At 40.3% G+C, this 16255-nt stretch overlaps 1 protein-coding gene across 3 annotated transcripts; it reads left to right on the forward strand.

Moving 5' to 3' along the window:
* Positions 1 to 460: 460 nt before the first annotated feature.
* LOC113021570 (uncharacterized) lies at positions 461 to 14765 on the forward strand. Of its 3 annotated transcripts, XR_013908875.1 has the most exons (18): positions 461 to 539; positions 1081 to 1158; positions 1771 to 1833; positions 1991 to 2124; positions 2209 to 2293; positions 3619 to 4008; positions 4096 to 4151; positions 4379 to 4496; positions 6643 to 6731; positions 8548 to 8665; positions 10355 to 10537; positions 10625 to 10710; positions 10943 to 11060; positions 11921 to 12009; positions 12341 to 12458; positions 12979 to 13054; positions 13150 to 13225; positions 14078 to 14231. XR_013908875.1 is itself a non-coding variant. In XM_080300964.1 (17 exons), exons 2-17 carry the CDS (start codon positions 1095 to 1097, stop codon positions 14229 to 14231), a joined length of 1941 nt encoding a protein of 646 aa, XP_080157090.1. In that variant the 5' UTR covers positions 461 to 539; positions 1081 to 1094; the 3' UTR covers positions 14232 to 14765. The 3 variants fall into 3 exon arrangements, 2 of the variants coding, with proteins under 2 accessions (XP_080157090.1, XP_080157091.1); XM_080300964.1 differs by lacking the exon at positions 13150 to 13225 and having other exon boundaries at positions 14078 to 14765; XM_080300965.1 differs by lacking the exon at positions 13150 to 13225 and having other exon boundaries at positions 8551 to 8665; positions 14078 to 14765.
* The last annotated feature ends 1490 nt before the right edge of the window (positions 14766 to 16255 follow it).

Below are 16255 nucleotides of genomic sequence, written 5' to 3' on the forward strand. Positions count from 1 at the left end.
GTGCATCCATTGTGTTCTGCAACCGCGCATTGACTGACTTTTCCCAGCGGAAGATCGTCCAGCATGCAGCAGCAGATTATTATATAGGCAACTGTGTACTGTCTGTAATTGGTAAATTATATTTTCTGCTGTATTTAGAAAAAGGGACGACCACTTTATTTGAATAAATAAATAAACAAAATGCAGGTATACGGAGGAACCTCAAATGTCCCAGTTTTACACTAGGACATGAACACAGCTCAAGTTTGCGGATCTCGGCGAAGCTGGCAGTGTGAAGTTTGTCTCAAAATTATACATATTATACACATTTGTAAATCATACCGTACGTGCACTTGCCCTTTTTTAGGTTTCTCTCCATATATAAATAGCGACTGTAAATGTCAGTTTAAATCGTCTTACCTGTAAAACTTGCCGTCTTTACCGGAAGTCAATGTACACACCTTAACGACTGGGCGTGTTTATTTTTTCCAGTGTAACTGAAAAGTTAAGTTTCATTTTCCTGTTCTGGAACATCATCTGCTATCTAGTCGGCGACACAGGTAAGTCCCTATTCTGGTGTTTCGCCTCTCTGTTCTTTTTTTTTTTTTTAAGTAATATATAGTGTTTTTATACATGGATAACGGATGTATGATTGCTAGAACTTGTGCAAAGATGTGCTGTCTATTTGCTCTCCTGTGGTTTCTGATGTTATAGACCTTAGTGTTACTGTAATTACAGAATGTAACTTTGTTTATACATATACATGCACACACACATATCTATATAAGGGGCATTTGTGTATACAGTAGATTTGTTGATTTGGATAGTGATAGCAGTTAAGTCTAAACGGCTAAGCTATATGGATAATATGGGTAAAAGTACGTGGTAAGAGTCTTCATCTTTGTATTCAGATGTTTTCAGTCTCATTGCTTTTCCTTCCTTCCTGTCACCCACAGAGGAACAACAGAATTACTTACAATTAGATTAAAATGTTAAAAGCTAATAGAAAATGCAAGATTTATCTCATATAAAAAGTGCCACATATAGTGTGGTGCATATATTTGAAAAAAAAAAAACTTTTTTATTTATCTGTGTTGATAGATTAAAATTACAAAATGGAAGAAGGAAGAACTAGCCTGAAGAAAAGAAAGAGAGTCACGGATGAGAAAGATGACAAGAGTAAGTCCTTCGGGTCATTTTACCCTGAAGATCTATTTATTTAAAATATATTTCTGTGTACGCAGTAGAATTTTTCTGAAGCTGTTGATGTTGCAGGCTATAATGAGACATGGCAGTTTTGAGGGTACTTCCTATTCTCTATTGTCCTCCTAGTTGTTAAATGCATATATATGATATATATGCCTACATGCATAATTACATTAAAATTATCTTCCGTGATTGCATGATTTTGGCAGATATGGCAGAATGGCTGACCCTCTCTGTGCCTGGTTCTGCCCGGGTCTTCTTGTTTTTCTTTGCCACTGTCACCAAAGTGCTTGCTCATAAGGGGTTATCTGATTTTTGGGGTTTTCTCTGTATTATTGCAGGGTCTGTACCTGTTGTTGTGATTTGGTGCTATATAAATAAAACTGAATTGAATTATAAATATTTGCATTATCACAACTATTACAATGAAAGTAGGAAATACTCCCACAACTGGCATCTCTCTTTATACAACCTCTACAATTGCAAATTATTAGTACATTGTAAATTGACCATGAAAATACATTTACATTATTTTTTTAATGGAGAAATTACTTCTTCCTTTTTTTTTGGTGTTGCAAAAAACAGACCTCTGGCGTGTAAAATGTGGAGACAAAAAGGGTTGGATGGATGTAGAGAAGTTGGGAAAAGGTAAGTACAGTCTTACCTTTCTTACCAGTCTTTCCTTTTCTATTTTTGTACATACAGTGAAATATATAAATAAATAAATAAATAAATAAATAAATATATAAATAAATAAATAAATAATTTTTCATTAAAACGATTACGTTTTTCTTTATAACTATAGGTAAGGATTGTATTAAGTTTGAAGGCTCCTTTTACAGTCCACCTGAGTTTGAGAAGCTTGCAGGAAAAGATTCATGTAGAAAATGGAAGTCATCTATTTACTACAAGAAAGCTCCTCTGCACTATTGGTTCAAGGTACTTTTTTTTTTTTTTTTGCATTTCTGTGAATCTACAAAAATCTGATTTCACTAAATAAACTGTTGAATTAACTTATCACAGAGAGGTTACCTAACCACTACAGGATATAGACAAAAAAAAAGAAAACGACAATCATCAGACCTTGAGTCCCAGGACCTCTTAACAGGTTTGTCTGCTCTTTCTTCTATCTGTGCCTCAAAACCAGAGAATGTTTGAGAATATGAACCAAAAGCATGCAAACATTATTGTAATATTTTTAATAAGCTCTTTCAAAACTTCAGTAGTTTTGACAAATACCCTACAGAAGTTGAGAAAAAAAGAGTTGCAATTCTCTTTATCTCGGCCTCCAACTTTCCCTCATCCAACGCCTGCAACTTGTCCAAAATGCTGCAGCACTTTTTTTAAGTGGCACCAGAAGACCTGATCATATTACACCTGTGTAAGCCAACCTTCACTGGCTTCCCGTCAAATACTGTATTGTTTTTGAAATCCTTTTGTACACTTTTAATTTTAAATAACTTGGCGCCCAGCTACTTAATCGACCTCCTTGACCTATATACCCCCAAGAGAGCACTTAGATCCTCTAATCAATGGCTCTTAGTGCAACCAATGTCCAGATGGAAGACTAGGGAGCATTGTGCTTTTGCTATTGCTCCACCTAAACTTTGGAATATTCTGGCGATTGATGTCCGTCCATCGGAATCCATTCAATATTTCAAGTCACGTTTAAAAACCCACCTGTTTAAGCTAGCCTTCGAAACAAATTAGATTTTAACTTCTACCCGTATCAAGTTTGTGCCACGCCACTTACCTTTAACTATTCTGTAATGATAACTGTATTTTTTTTTGTTCTTCTATTGTTGTAATCCCGCAATACGGCACTTGTGTGAAAATTGAATTGAAACTGAGAAAAAGTTACAAAAATCTAAGTTTACGTTGTTATATTTTAAACATTTCTATTTCTTGAAAGAATATTACAAGGAAGTTCATAATGAAGATGTCATGGTCCGGAGTCTGTGACTCCGTGTTTATGTTTTAGTTCATTATTATTCTGTGGTTTTGGGTACCTTGGGTGGTACTCTTCTGTTTCATGGTTCATGTTTCTATGTTCTGTGTCCCCCAGTCTGTGTTAAGTTGGTGTGTTATGTCATTACATGTATGTGTTTCCTGTTTTACTTTGAAGGTCCGTGTCTGATCTCAGTGTGTTCAGGTTACTTTTCCCCTGTCTTGTCAGGTCGAATTACTCCCAGCTGTGCCCTCCTTTTGTGTCTCATTCCCTCGTTATCCTTCTGTGTATTTAAACCTCGTGTCTGCCTCTGTTAGTTGCTGGTTTGTCTGTGTTGTTCCCCTCGGTCTTCCTGCGTCTCGCCGTCCGTCTCTCTGTGTATTTCCCCATACCTCCCTGCATCTTCGTTCTGGTTTGTTTTGTTAGTTTTGCCCAGTTTAGGTTTTCCAGTTTAATGTTCACCTGCCACTTCTGTTTGTATCTAGTCCTGTTCAATAAATACTCACCTGCATCAGAGCTGCTGCATTTTGGGTCCCATCTTCAACTCCACACGTCCGCCACCCCGGACACGACAGAAAATGAGGATGGAGAAGAGGATGATGAGGATATGGATGAAGATGATGTATGGGCAGATAAATGGGAAGATAAAGAAGCTACACAGATTTCTATCTCTTCTTCTGAAGAAGAGAGTGCGGAAGATCATGTTAAAGATATAGATGACGATGGAGAAGAGGAAGATGAGGATATAGATGCAGTTGATGTCAGTAACGATGAGCCTAGCACTGAGGAAGATGAGGATGAAGAAGATGATAATGATGAGGATGAGACTGTGCCTGCTGTTGCCTCTAACCATACTGGCAGCAGTGGTATCAAAGGTGACATTTCCAATATATTTCCTATTGGTATGTTTGGATAACAAAGACCTTGTTTGTGTATGAAAATAACTCTTCCTCTTTTTTCAGCAAGTGTAACACCTATGATGAAAGAAGTAAAGGGTATTGTTAACATCCCTCCTGAGGCAAGACAGATTATTTTATTTAAATGATTCACTGTGCTTTACATTGCTGGAAGTTTTGAATATGTCACTGATCTGAGATTACTCTACACCAGCACCGTCATTAAGCTAGAAATGTGGCAAATACTATGGTTCAGCATGACATACAAAATTACAAATGTATGCTTTACCCCATCCAGTCCAATTATTCATAATAAATACTAAAATATTCTTCATTGTTTTTAAAACAGAAGAGTACACATCATCCTGACATGCCAAGATCTGAAGTCATTGGAAATAACAGAGATGTGGCAAAAAACACAGCAATCAAACAGCTGAATGTTAAGAAAGAACCTGAAGAGAAACTGAGTGAGTTATTCAAACACTAAAAGCACTTGATTTACATTTTTACATTTACAAATGTTTTAGCACATGTGTCCACACAGATAACTACTATAGTAGTTTTGTTTGCAGTTTGAATAAGTATTATTTACTTTCCAAAAGACACTAAACAGCCATTTTATTTGGTACACCTGTCCCATCCATCCATCCATCTTCTTCCACTTATCCGGGGCCGAGTCACAGGGGCAGCAGCCCAAGCAGAGAAGCCCAGACCTTCCTCTCCCCTGTCACCTCCTCCAGCTTGTCTGGGAGAACACCAAGGCTTTCCCAGGCCAGCCAAGAGATATAATCTCTCCAATGTGTCCTGGGTTTGCCCCGGGGCCTCCTCCTGGTGGAACATGGCCGGAACACCTCACCCGTCTAGGAGGCATCTTTGTCAGACGCATGAACCACCTCAGCTGGCTCCTTTCGATGTGAAGGAGCAGCTGCTCTACTCTTAGACTCTCTTTCGTAGCCTTCTGCTACTTGGCTGTACCTAGAAATTCTGTCCATAAAAATTACAAACAGAATCAGTGACATCCAACTTATTACCGGCTATGCGGACAAACCTCTTGCAACGGTTGTATCAGGATTGAATGGCGGGTAGCAATGGGCCAGACACCCCATATTCCCGGAGTACCCCCCACAGGTTACACAGAGGGATATGGTCGAATGCCTTCTCCAAGTCCACAAAACACATGTAGACTGGTTGGGCAAACTCCCATGCACCCTCAAGTATCCTTGAGAGGATAAATAGCAGATCCAGTGTTCCACAACCAGAACAAAAATAGCATTGTTCCTCCTGTATCCAAGGTTAGACTAAAGGACAAACTCTCCTTCCAGCACCATGGCAGAGAGCTTCCCAGGTAGGCTGAGGACTGTGATCCCCCTATAGTTGGAGCACACCTTCCAGTTCCCTTTCTTAAAGATGGGAACCAACTCGGTCTGCCAGTCCAGGGGTACTGCCCCTGATCTTCATGCAAAATTGTAGAGGCGTGTCATCTACAACATCCAGAGCCTTCAGTAACGCGTGGCAGACCTCGACCACCCTAGGGGCTCTGCCACCAAGGAGCTTTTTGACTTCCTCAGTGACCTCGCCCCCGGACATTGGCAACTTCGAGGAAGTCCTCGAAGTATTCCTTCCACCGCCCGACAATTTTCACAGTCGAAGTCAGCAGTGCTCCACCTGCACTATACACAGTGTGGGTAGAGCACCACTTTCCCCCCCTAAGTGACCTGACGGTTTGCCAGAATCTGTTCGAGGCGGTCTGAAAGTCTTTTTCCATGGCCTCTCCGAACTCCTCCCAGACCCAAGTTTTTGCTTCAGCTACTGCCTGCACCGCATTCCGCTTGGCCTGTCGGTACCTGTCAGCTGCCTCCGGGGTCCCACAGGCTAACCAAGCCCGATAGGACTCCTTCTTCAGCCTGGTGGCTCCCTTCACCTCTGTTGTCCACTGTTTGGTTCGGGGGTTACCACCACAACAGGCACCAACCACATGGCGGCCACAACTCACTGCAGCGGCTTTGGCTGTGGAGATGCTGAACATGGTCCATTCGGACTCAATGTCCCCAGTCTCCCTTGGAATGCTGTTGAAGCTCTGCCAGAGATGTGCGTTGAAGATCTCACGGACCTGGGCCTCTCCTAGACGTTCCCAGCACACCCTCACTATACGTTTAGGTGTGCCAGGTCCGAGTGTCCAGAACATATGGCATTAGGTCTGGTGATACGATTACAAAATCGATCATCGACCTGCGGCTTAGAGCATCCTGGTGCCATACTTATGGACACTCTTATGTTTGAACATGGTGTTCATTATGACCAAACTGTGGTTTGCACAGGAGTCCAACCTCAAAACACTGCTCGGGTTCAGATCCAGGAGGCCGTTCCTCCCAGTCACGCTCCTCCAGGTCTCTCTGTCGTTGCACACGTGAGCATTGAAGTCTCCCAGTAGGACAACAGCTGTCCAGTTGCTCATTAATGAAAATATCTAATCAGCCAATCACATGACAGCAACTCATTGAAGACATGGAGACATGGACCAGATGATCTGCTGAAGATCAGACTGAACATCAAACTAATTCTAATAATCCCAAAGTGCACATGCTCATATTTTAATTACTTTTCTTTTTTCAGAGAAGACAACAACAAGCACAATTTCAATACCTGGGAAACTTGCCCCGAAGATTAAAGAAGCTTATGGTATCGTTAATAGCCTTCCTGAGGTAAGATGGAGGAAGTTTCTTCAAAATATTTTACAGCACGTTACAGTGCTGGTAGTTTCCACCCTCATGAAAATACAGCTGATTCAAAATTACTTTTATCTTTTAATCCAGCATTGTCCTTTTTTTTTTTTCTTTTTTTTTTGGCCTGTCCCCAGCCTTGCCGTATTGGTCTATTTGATTCACCTTTGCTTTTATTGTTTATTTTATTTTATTTTCACTTGCTAAACACGGGACAGACTTGACTGGGGGAAAAAAAAAGGGGAGAAAGAAAGAGGGAAAGAAAAACAGCGGGGAAGAGGAACAGAGATAAAGGGCAAAAAACAAAAACCAACAAAATAAGCAGACAAAAAACACATATCAATCACCTGGATCACCTGTTGAGAAAGGAAAAAGAGAAAACAAGCAAAAAAAAAGTGCAATATAATAAACAACATCATCGCAATGATCTATGTGAATATAACAGTAAATACTAAATATTAGTACTAAATTATTATTAAACGTTATTGTGCAGCACGTAGGATCGACAGCACACAGTGTGCTTTGAGGTAGGAGCCAAAAGGGGTGTAGTTTGTGTGTGTGATCACCCGTGTGTACACCTGTGAGCATTAGCGCGCTTCTATGTAACAGGTTCCTTCATGTAATGATCTGCTAGAGGGTGTGGGGAGCCACAGCCCCGTCCTCCAGGGTATGAAGCAGGTATGGAGGAGATCAAGACTCCAGACATCCAGAGGCCCCCAGAACACAAGAGACCAAGGAAGACCAACAGAGGGGCAGCTGCGCCACTGTCCCCGAACGAGCTGAGGAGAGCCCCAGATGAGGGGTCACTCAGCAGCCGTGGCGCAGAAGCCAGGGGGGGTTGCAGTGACGTGCCCGTGAGCTCCGCCGGCAGCCAGCTGCGCCAGAGCGACCGAGCCCCAGGCCGAGAGGCCGAGGGCACCCCACCCCCGAAGGGGCCCAAGTGAGCCCCAGGCTCCAGGCCCCTACAAGCAGCCACCAGGAGTGAGCCGGTGCGTACCTGGATGCCAATCCCCGGGCACAAAGAAGCACCAATGCACCGATGTCTGAGGGCATCTGCCACTGGCCTGAGATGTCCCTAGAGAGGTGGCGTCAGATACCCAACCTGACATATAGACACAAACAAACAGGCACACACAGATACAAACATCCATTCCCACCCTCATGCTCTCATATGCAATTACTCAGCACTCACCCAACGTGGAGACAGACATAAATAGACACTGTACACACAATCACACTCCCCAAGCGTACTCTAAGCCCCAGATCTAGGTACCCTTGCCCCTGGAGGGGGAAACTGCGCCCAGACCCAGGTAGTGTTACCTTTTTCCCTGGGGTGGAGAGAAGCAGGAATAGTTCTCCAGGCTTTTTGAAGGACATTCAAAGCTCTTCTTTGGATGTTGGCTGCCTTCTGTTCTGTTCTCTGACAAGATGATCCCACACTGCTTCACTAATGTTGAGGTCAAAGCTGTGGGGCGGCCAATCCATGACGGACAGTGTTCCATTGTGTGTTAAAGATATTTCTAATTTATTTTCAACCAATGCCTCACACTTGAACATGTGTTTCAAACGGATCTTGTTTAAAATTGCTTTCAAAATAAAACTGTCCAACTTGAGGTGAATGTTTTTATGGTTTGGTGCTATATGAATACAAATTGATTAAATTGAATTTTGCTCAAAATGATTTTCATAATAAAACTGCATATTATTTTCCTGATCTACTTTTACTCCATCCAAACTTACCTTTCAAAAGAAATTATAAATAAGGGTACTAATATATAATTGACTATCTTTGCACCAGAAGACTAGACATCATCCTGACACGACAAGATCTGAAGTCAGTGGAAATACCAGAGATGTGGCAACATACACAGCAATCAAACAGCTGAATGTTAAGAAAGAACCCCAAGAGGAACTGAGTGAGTTGTTCAAACACTAAAAGCACTTGAATGTTGAAATTCTATTTTGTGCATTTTTTGTAGAAGTAGTAGAAATCCGGTTGCAATCTATTTTCTTTGCTCTCTTTCTATTGTCTGCTGTTCCTTCTATCATAACCCAAAACCAGAGAACTTTGGAAAATATTAATCAAAAGCATGCAAACATTGTAGTATTATTTTTAATCAGTTGTTTTAAAACCTTTAAAAAATATACCAAGGAAGTTCAGAAAAAGGAGTATGCATTAGCTCAGAACTACACTGAACAAAAATATAAACGCAACACTTTTGTTTTTGCTCCCATTCCCCATGGGATGGACGTAGAGACCTAAAATTCATTCCAGATACACAATATAACCATCCCTCCCAAACAGTGGTCACAAATCAGTCCAAATGTGTGGTAGTGGGCACATCTGCTATATTGAGATAATCCATCCCACCTCACAGGTGTGCCACATCAGGATGCTGATCTGACATCATGAGTAGTGCACAGGTGTACCTCAGACTGCCCACAACAAAAGGCCACCCTGGAATGTGCAGTTTTGTCTCACAACAAAATGCCACAGATGCCACAAGCAATGAGGGAGCGTGCAATTGGCATGCTGACAGCAGGAATGTCAACCAGATCTGTCGCCCGTGCATTGAATGTTCATTTCTCAACCATAAGCCGTCTCCACAGGCGTTTCAGAGAATATGGCAGCACATCCAACCGGCCTCACAACCACAGACCTCGTGTAACCACACCAGCCCAGGACCTCCACATCCAGCAGGTTCACCTCCAAGATCGTCTGAGACCAGCCACCCAGACAGCTGCTGGAACAATTGGTTTGCACAACCAAACAATTTCTGCACAAACTGTCAGAAACCGTCTCAGGGACGCTCAACTGCATGCCCGTCGTCCTCATCGGGGTCTTGACCTGACTCCAGCTCGTCGCCGTAACAGACTTGTGTGGGCAAATGCTCACATTCGATGGCGTCTGGCACGTTGGAGAGGTGTGCGCTTCACGGATGAATCATGGTTCACATTGTTCAGGGCAGATGGCAGCTGAGAATGTCCCAGTTCTTGCATGGCCAGCATACTCACCGGACATGTCACCCATTGAGCATGTTCGGGATGTGCTTGACCGGCGTATACGACAGCATGTACCAGTTCCCACGAATATCCAACAACCTCGCACAGCCATTGAAGTGGAGTGGACCAACATTCCACAGGCCACAATTGACAATCTGATAGACTCCATGCGACGATGTGTTGCACTGCATGAGGCAAATGGTGGTCACACCAGATACTGACCGGTTCTGGGTCCCCAGACCCCCAATAGCGCAAAAAACTGCACATTCCAGGGTGGCCTTTTGTTGTGGGCAGTCTGAGGTACACCTGTGCACTACTCATGATGTCAGATCAGCATCCTGATGTGGCACACCTGTGAGGTGGGATGGATTATCTCAATATAGCAGATGTGCCCACTACCACACATTTGGACTGATTTGTGACCACTGTTTGGGAGGGATGGTTATATTGTGTATCTGGAATGAATTCTAGGTGTCTACGTCCATCCCATGGGGAATGGGAGCAAAAACAAAAGTGTTGCATTTATATTTTTGTTCAGTGTAGTTATGAAAATCTTAGTGTACATGGTAATATTTTAAACATTTATATCCCTTTTGTACAAGAACACAAGGAAGATCGTGTTAAAGATCAAGATGAAGAACAAGAAGATGAGCACATGGATGAAGATGTTGTTGGTGATGATGAGCCTAGCACTGAGGAAGATGAGGATGAAGAAAGTGATAATGATGAGGAAGAGACTGTGCCTGCTGTTGCCTCTAACCATACTGGCAGCAATGGTATCAAAGGTGACATTTCCAATATATTTCTTATTGGTATGTTTGGATAACAAAGACCTTGTTTGTGTATGAAAATAACTCTTCCTCTTTTTTCAGACAGAGTAACAAGTGCAATTCCAACACCTGGAAAACATGCATTACAGATGAAAGAAGTAAAGGGTATGGTTAACATCCCTCCTGAGGCAAGACAGATTATTTTATTTTAATATTTTACTGTACTTTACATTGCTGGATGTTTTGAATATGTCACTGATCTGAGATTACTCTATACAAGCACCGTCATTAAGCTAGAAATGTGGCAAATACTATGGTTCAGCTTGACATACAAAACAAATTCCAAATGTAAGCTTTTACCCAATACAGTCCAATTATTCACAATAAATATTAAAATATCCTTCATTGTTTTTAAAACAGAAGAGTACACATCATCCTGACATGCCAAGATCTGAAGTCAGTGGAAATAACAGAGATGTGGCACAAAACACAGCAATCAAACAGCTGAATGTTAAGAAAGAACCTGAAGAGAAACTGAGTGAGTTGTTCAAACACTAAAAGCACTTGAATATTGTGTTGAGCTTCTATTTTGTGTACTTTTTGTTGAAGTAGAAGAAAAACAGTTTCAGTCTATTTTCTACAAGTTTCAAGGTTGTCCTTTAAGAGCTTTTCTTACTTTATGTCAGCATTTACAAATATTTTAGTACATTTCGGGCGTTCATGGCTCAAGAGTTGGCAGTTCGTCTTGTAATCAGACAGTCTTGGTCATTGTGTCCTTGGGCAAGACACTTCACCTACCGCCTACTGGTGATGGCTAGAGGGGCTGATAGTGCGATATGGCAGCCTCGCTTCTGTCAGTCTGCTCCAGGGCAGCTGTGGCTACAACTGTAGCTGCCTCCACCAGTGTGTGAATGCGAGAGTGACTGAATAGTGGAATTGTAAAGCGCTTTGAGGGCCCCTAAAAGCGAAATATAAATGCAATATATTATTATTATTATTATTATTATTATTATTATTATTATTATTATTATTATTATTATTATTATTATTATTATATGTGCGCACAGCTAACTACTATAGTAGTTTTGTTAGCTGTTTGAATAAATATTATTTCCCAATGTCTTTGTATTCAAAACAGATCAGGTGTGTTCTGTAATGAATAGTTGTACTTTTCAAAAGATATTATCCAGCCATGTTTTTAAATTTTTTCTGGTATACCTGTCCAACTGCTCATTAATGAAAATATCTAATCAGCCAATCACATGACAGCAACTCAATACAGACATGGAGACATGGACAAGATGATCTGCTGAAAATCAGACTGAACATCAACATGAATCTAATTCTAAAAATCCCAAAGTGCACATGCTCATGTTTTAATCACTTTTCTTCTTTCAGAGAAGACAACAACCAGCACAATTTCAACACCTGGGAAACCTGCAGTGAATATCAAAGAAGTAAAGGGTATCGTTAATAGCCTTCCTGAGGTAAGACTGTATTTTATTAAAAACTTACCATTCAAAATAAAGATAATTAAAACACTCCTGTCATTAAATCACTTGCTCATATGGGATTGTCTAATTGTTGGTGTTTTCTGTGTATTATTGTAGGGTCTGTACAATATAAAGCACATTGAGCCGACTGTTTTCATAGTTTGGTGCTATATAAATAAAATTGGATTAAACTGAATCTTGCTCAAAATGATTTTCATAATAAAACTGCATATTATTTTCCTGTTTTGTTTTTCTCTGCAAGCTTACCATTCAAAAGAAATAATAAATAAGGATACTAATATATTCTTGGTTGTCTTTGAAACAGAAAGCTAGAGATCATCCTGACACGACAAGATCTGAAGTCAATGGAAATTCCAGAGATGTTGCAAAAAACACAGCAATCAAACAGCAAAATGTTAAGAAAGAACCCAACAAGGAACTCAGTGAGTTCTTCAAACACTAAAAATTCTGCATTTGTGTTTTGTTGTTGTTGTTGTTGTTTTGTGCCTATGAATTTATCAATTTTTGTAGTGGAGAAGGTAAAAATCCAATTTAAAAATTGGAAATTTGTAAATTGAAAATCTGTAAATCTGAAATTTACTATGCTGGTGGGGACTAAAATCCTGGTCCCCACAGGGCTGAAGGCCTCACACTCAAAATGTGGTTTTAGTGTCAGGGTTACAATTGGGTTGTGGTTAGGTTTAGGGTTAGGCATTCATTTTTGATTGTTAGAGTAAGCAGCTAGGGAAAGCCTTATGTCAATGGGATGTCCCCATGAGGATAGCAAACCAGAGATGGCAGGGCCTGAAAATGAAAGAGAAATTGTAAATTCAGGATCTGATGTCAGTGGAAACCAGTGGTGGCCTCAAACACAGTAATCAAAAAGCAAGAGAAGCAAAAAAAAACCTGTGTGTTTCTTTTTTTAAATTTTTTATATGTTTTCTGAACCCCGGGCTGTGTCAGATGACCATCAACATACAGAGGTGCACTTCTCTGGCCACAGTGTAACTGAAGTACAATCCATGAGACCAGAGATGAGGTAAGATGTAGCTGTCATATCATTTAGGCAAAGATTTATCATTTATTCACAGTATTAAAAGTTTTTTTTAACTGCATTTATTTCTGCAAAAACAGCTCTACTTGAAATAAGCCCAATATTCCTAAATGTGACAAAACTGTCTTGTTTTGAGAAAAAAAATCTGCCATTAAGGTAAGTAAAAGTTGCTTGGCTAGAATCCTTAATCACGTGTCTTCCTTTGTTCAAGATGTAGAAAGAAAAAGAGATCAGTGTGCGTCATACTGGTGCTTTAGCCGAGCTGTTGGCTATTGCAGTTTATAGGGCTTGTTTCAGATGTTTGAAGATTGAAGACATTTTCTATCTATCATGCATCTAACTGATTTATACCTTTAAATTAGACAAAACTGTCTAAAATTTAGGATTAATTTAAGAAAATGTGACTTATTTCAAGGAAAGACACCCTGACAACCTTATTAAGACATCCTTATTAAAAAAAAATCTTTACCTATAATGAGTATTATGCTTTCTTCAACAAGCTGTTTTCAGAAATTATTTCCTTACTTTAGTGTTTAATTGTGTTTAATTGTGTTTAATTTATTACAGGCCATTACAGGCCTTTCCATACTCTTGAAATAAGAAAGATAATGTTATTCTTCCAGAATAAGAACGATTATTTTTCTTATTTCAAGAATCAGAACCACGATCAGAATTGAGTAAGGTTAGATTAATTTGCTAGTTTTAATGACCTTAGCCAAACAACTTTAACTTACGCCATTGGCAGATTTTTTTTCTCAAAACAAGACAATTTTGTCAGATTTAAGAAAATCTGGCTTATTTTAAGTAGAGCTGTTTTTGCAGTGTAGCCTGTAACTGGTAAATAAAGCTCAAGATGAGCTGAAATATTTTATTAAGAAAAAGTTAGACATATTTTCCTAGAATTAGCTTAATTTTCTTGTGCAAAACTTGCTTGTTAAGAATATGTTTTCTTTCAAGACAAAAAATATGAAAAAAAAATTCCATAAACAAGCGTTTTTTTACTCGCAGTGCGGACATGTCAGAGGCCCCATCACCTGGGCCCTCAGCCAGCTCTGGTTTGGATCTTGATCAACTGAAGAGGGAAAAAGTAAAAATGGAACTAAAGGTTTTAAAATTAAAAGAATACTATTATGCTTTGAAAATAAAAGAACTTAAAAAATGAGGATTAATGCTTCTGTAAAGCTGACATTGCAGAGAATAAATTAAATGATCGCTGTGTTTACGTCCACAAACTGACACACATTATCTGGAGGTTTCTTGGGTGGAATGTTGCTTTTGAGAAAAGCTGCAAAGTCAAGTGTGCTGCATTTATACACCGTACTTTTTCTTTGCTATACTCAGGTTTCCTTTAGTATTGTTGATTACAGTGTTTTACTTTGTTTCTGTGATGGAATAGATAGATGGTATTTTCTTCTGTAAAATGTGAATAAACAATATTGATGCTTTTTATCTGTAAATTGCGCAAATGTTATGAAACTGTGTTTCTTTTAGACTTTGCCCAAGCTGCAGTAATCATTGTAAGACATAGCCTGTAAACAGCATCATGCAATGTCTTGAACCACTGCTCATTTCTTTATATTTTGCATAAGGAGCAAGAGATTTTAGAAATTTGTAAGACAAAAGCAATAGATTAGACAAAAATATTTTCATGGAAATTTGTTCAACCATAATGAGAAAATACAAAATGAAAAAAGGAGAGTTTCAGTGCTGTGTGTGTTATCTTTGGCATTTTTCTTTTCTTTTTTTATTCAAAACCTAAATATAGTTAGGTATATATAGACTAGATTCAATTGATTTACGTGAAATAACTCAAGAAAAAAAGTTATCAGGCTATATTTAATTATCCTATAGGCTCTAATTCTTAATTGACATTCAGGTCCACACTCCATGCCAGTTGGTGGCATTAATGAACCAACTAGCTTTTTGACAACCACGGACAAACACCAAGAAGATTTTTTTTTCCTTGGGAGAAAAAAAGTAAACTTAAAAAAATCTCATGTCTTTTGAAGAGTAAACTTTAAAAGTAAGTACTGAGTTTTATCTCATTTATTTATGTAGCGATACAAATGTTGCAATATCTTTTTTTTTTCTTTTTTTGTTGCCTGTCCCGTCTGGTTCTTTAGCCATCAGAATTATTGTCTGAAGGCCAAGAAAGATGCCCAACGGCTTTACTTTACCAAGTGGATCATCACAGCCTTGCTATATTGGTCCATTAAAGGGGCAATCCTAAAGATTGCCCCTTTAATCCTAAGGGAATCCTAAGGGAATCCTAAACACTTCACCCGTTGCTTACTGGTGGTGGTCAGAGGACCCGGTGGCGCCAGTGTCCGGCAGCCTCGCCTCTGTCAGTGCGCCCCAGGGCAGCTGTGGCTACAATGTAGCTTGCCATCACCAGTGTGTGTGTGAATGGGTGGAAGACTGAATGTAGTGTAAAGCGCTTTGGGGTCCATAGGGACTAAGTAAAGTGCTATACAAATACAGGCCACTGACCTTTGTTATTATTATTTATTTATTTTATTTTCAGTTTTTACAGACAGGACAGACATGACTGGGGTATAGGAAAGGGAGAAGGAAAGAAAGAGAGGGAGGGAGGGAAAGAAAAACAGGGGAAGAGGGACAGTGAGAAAGTGCACTTAAAAAAATCACCTGTTGAGAGCAGAAAAAAGAAAAAAAGAGAAAACAAGGGAAAAAGAGAGCAACATAATAAACACAACACCATCGCAATAATCTAGCTACGTGTAAATAACAGTAAATACTAAATATAGAATGTTATTATCCAGCATGCAAGGCCGACAGCACACAATGTTCTTTGAGGTAGCAGTCAAGAAAGGTGCAAATTGTGTCTGTGAACAGTAAACACCCGTGTGTACACCTGTGTTGATGAGCGCGCTTGTATTCAAAAGGTTTTTTCCATGTAACGATCTGCTAGAGGGTGTGGGGAACCATAGCCCCGTGCCCCAGGGCATGAAGCAAGCATGGAGGAGATCCAGGCCCCAGACATCCAGAGGCACCCAGAGTGCGAGAGCCCAGCGGAAGGGCATCCATGCCAGCCAGCTGCGCCAGGTGGATGAGCCCCAGGCCCGGAGGCCCGAGGTTCGAGGGCCCCCCACCCCCCCAGAAGGGGCCCAATCAAGCCACGGGTTCCAGGTACCGCCAAGCAGCCTCTGCAAGTGAGCCGGTACATAC

Source organism: Astatotilapia calliptera, chromosome 4 (assembly GCF_964374335.1).
Source record: "Astatotilapia calliptera chromosome 4, fAstCal68.1, whole genome shotgun sequence".
Taxonomy (NCBI): domain Eukaryota; kingdom Metazoa; phylum Chordata; class Actinopteri; order Cichliformes; family Cichlidae; genus Astatotilapia; species Astatotilapia calliptera.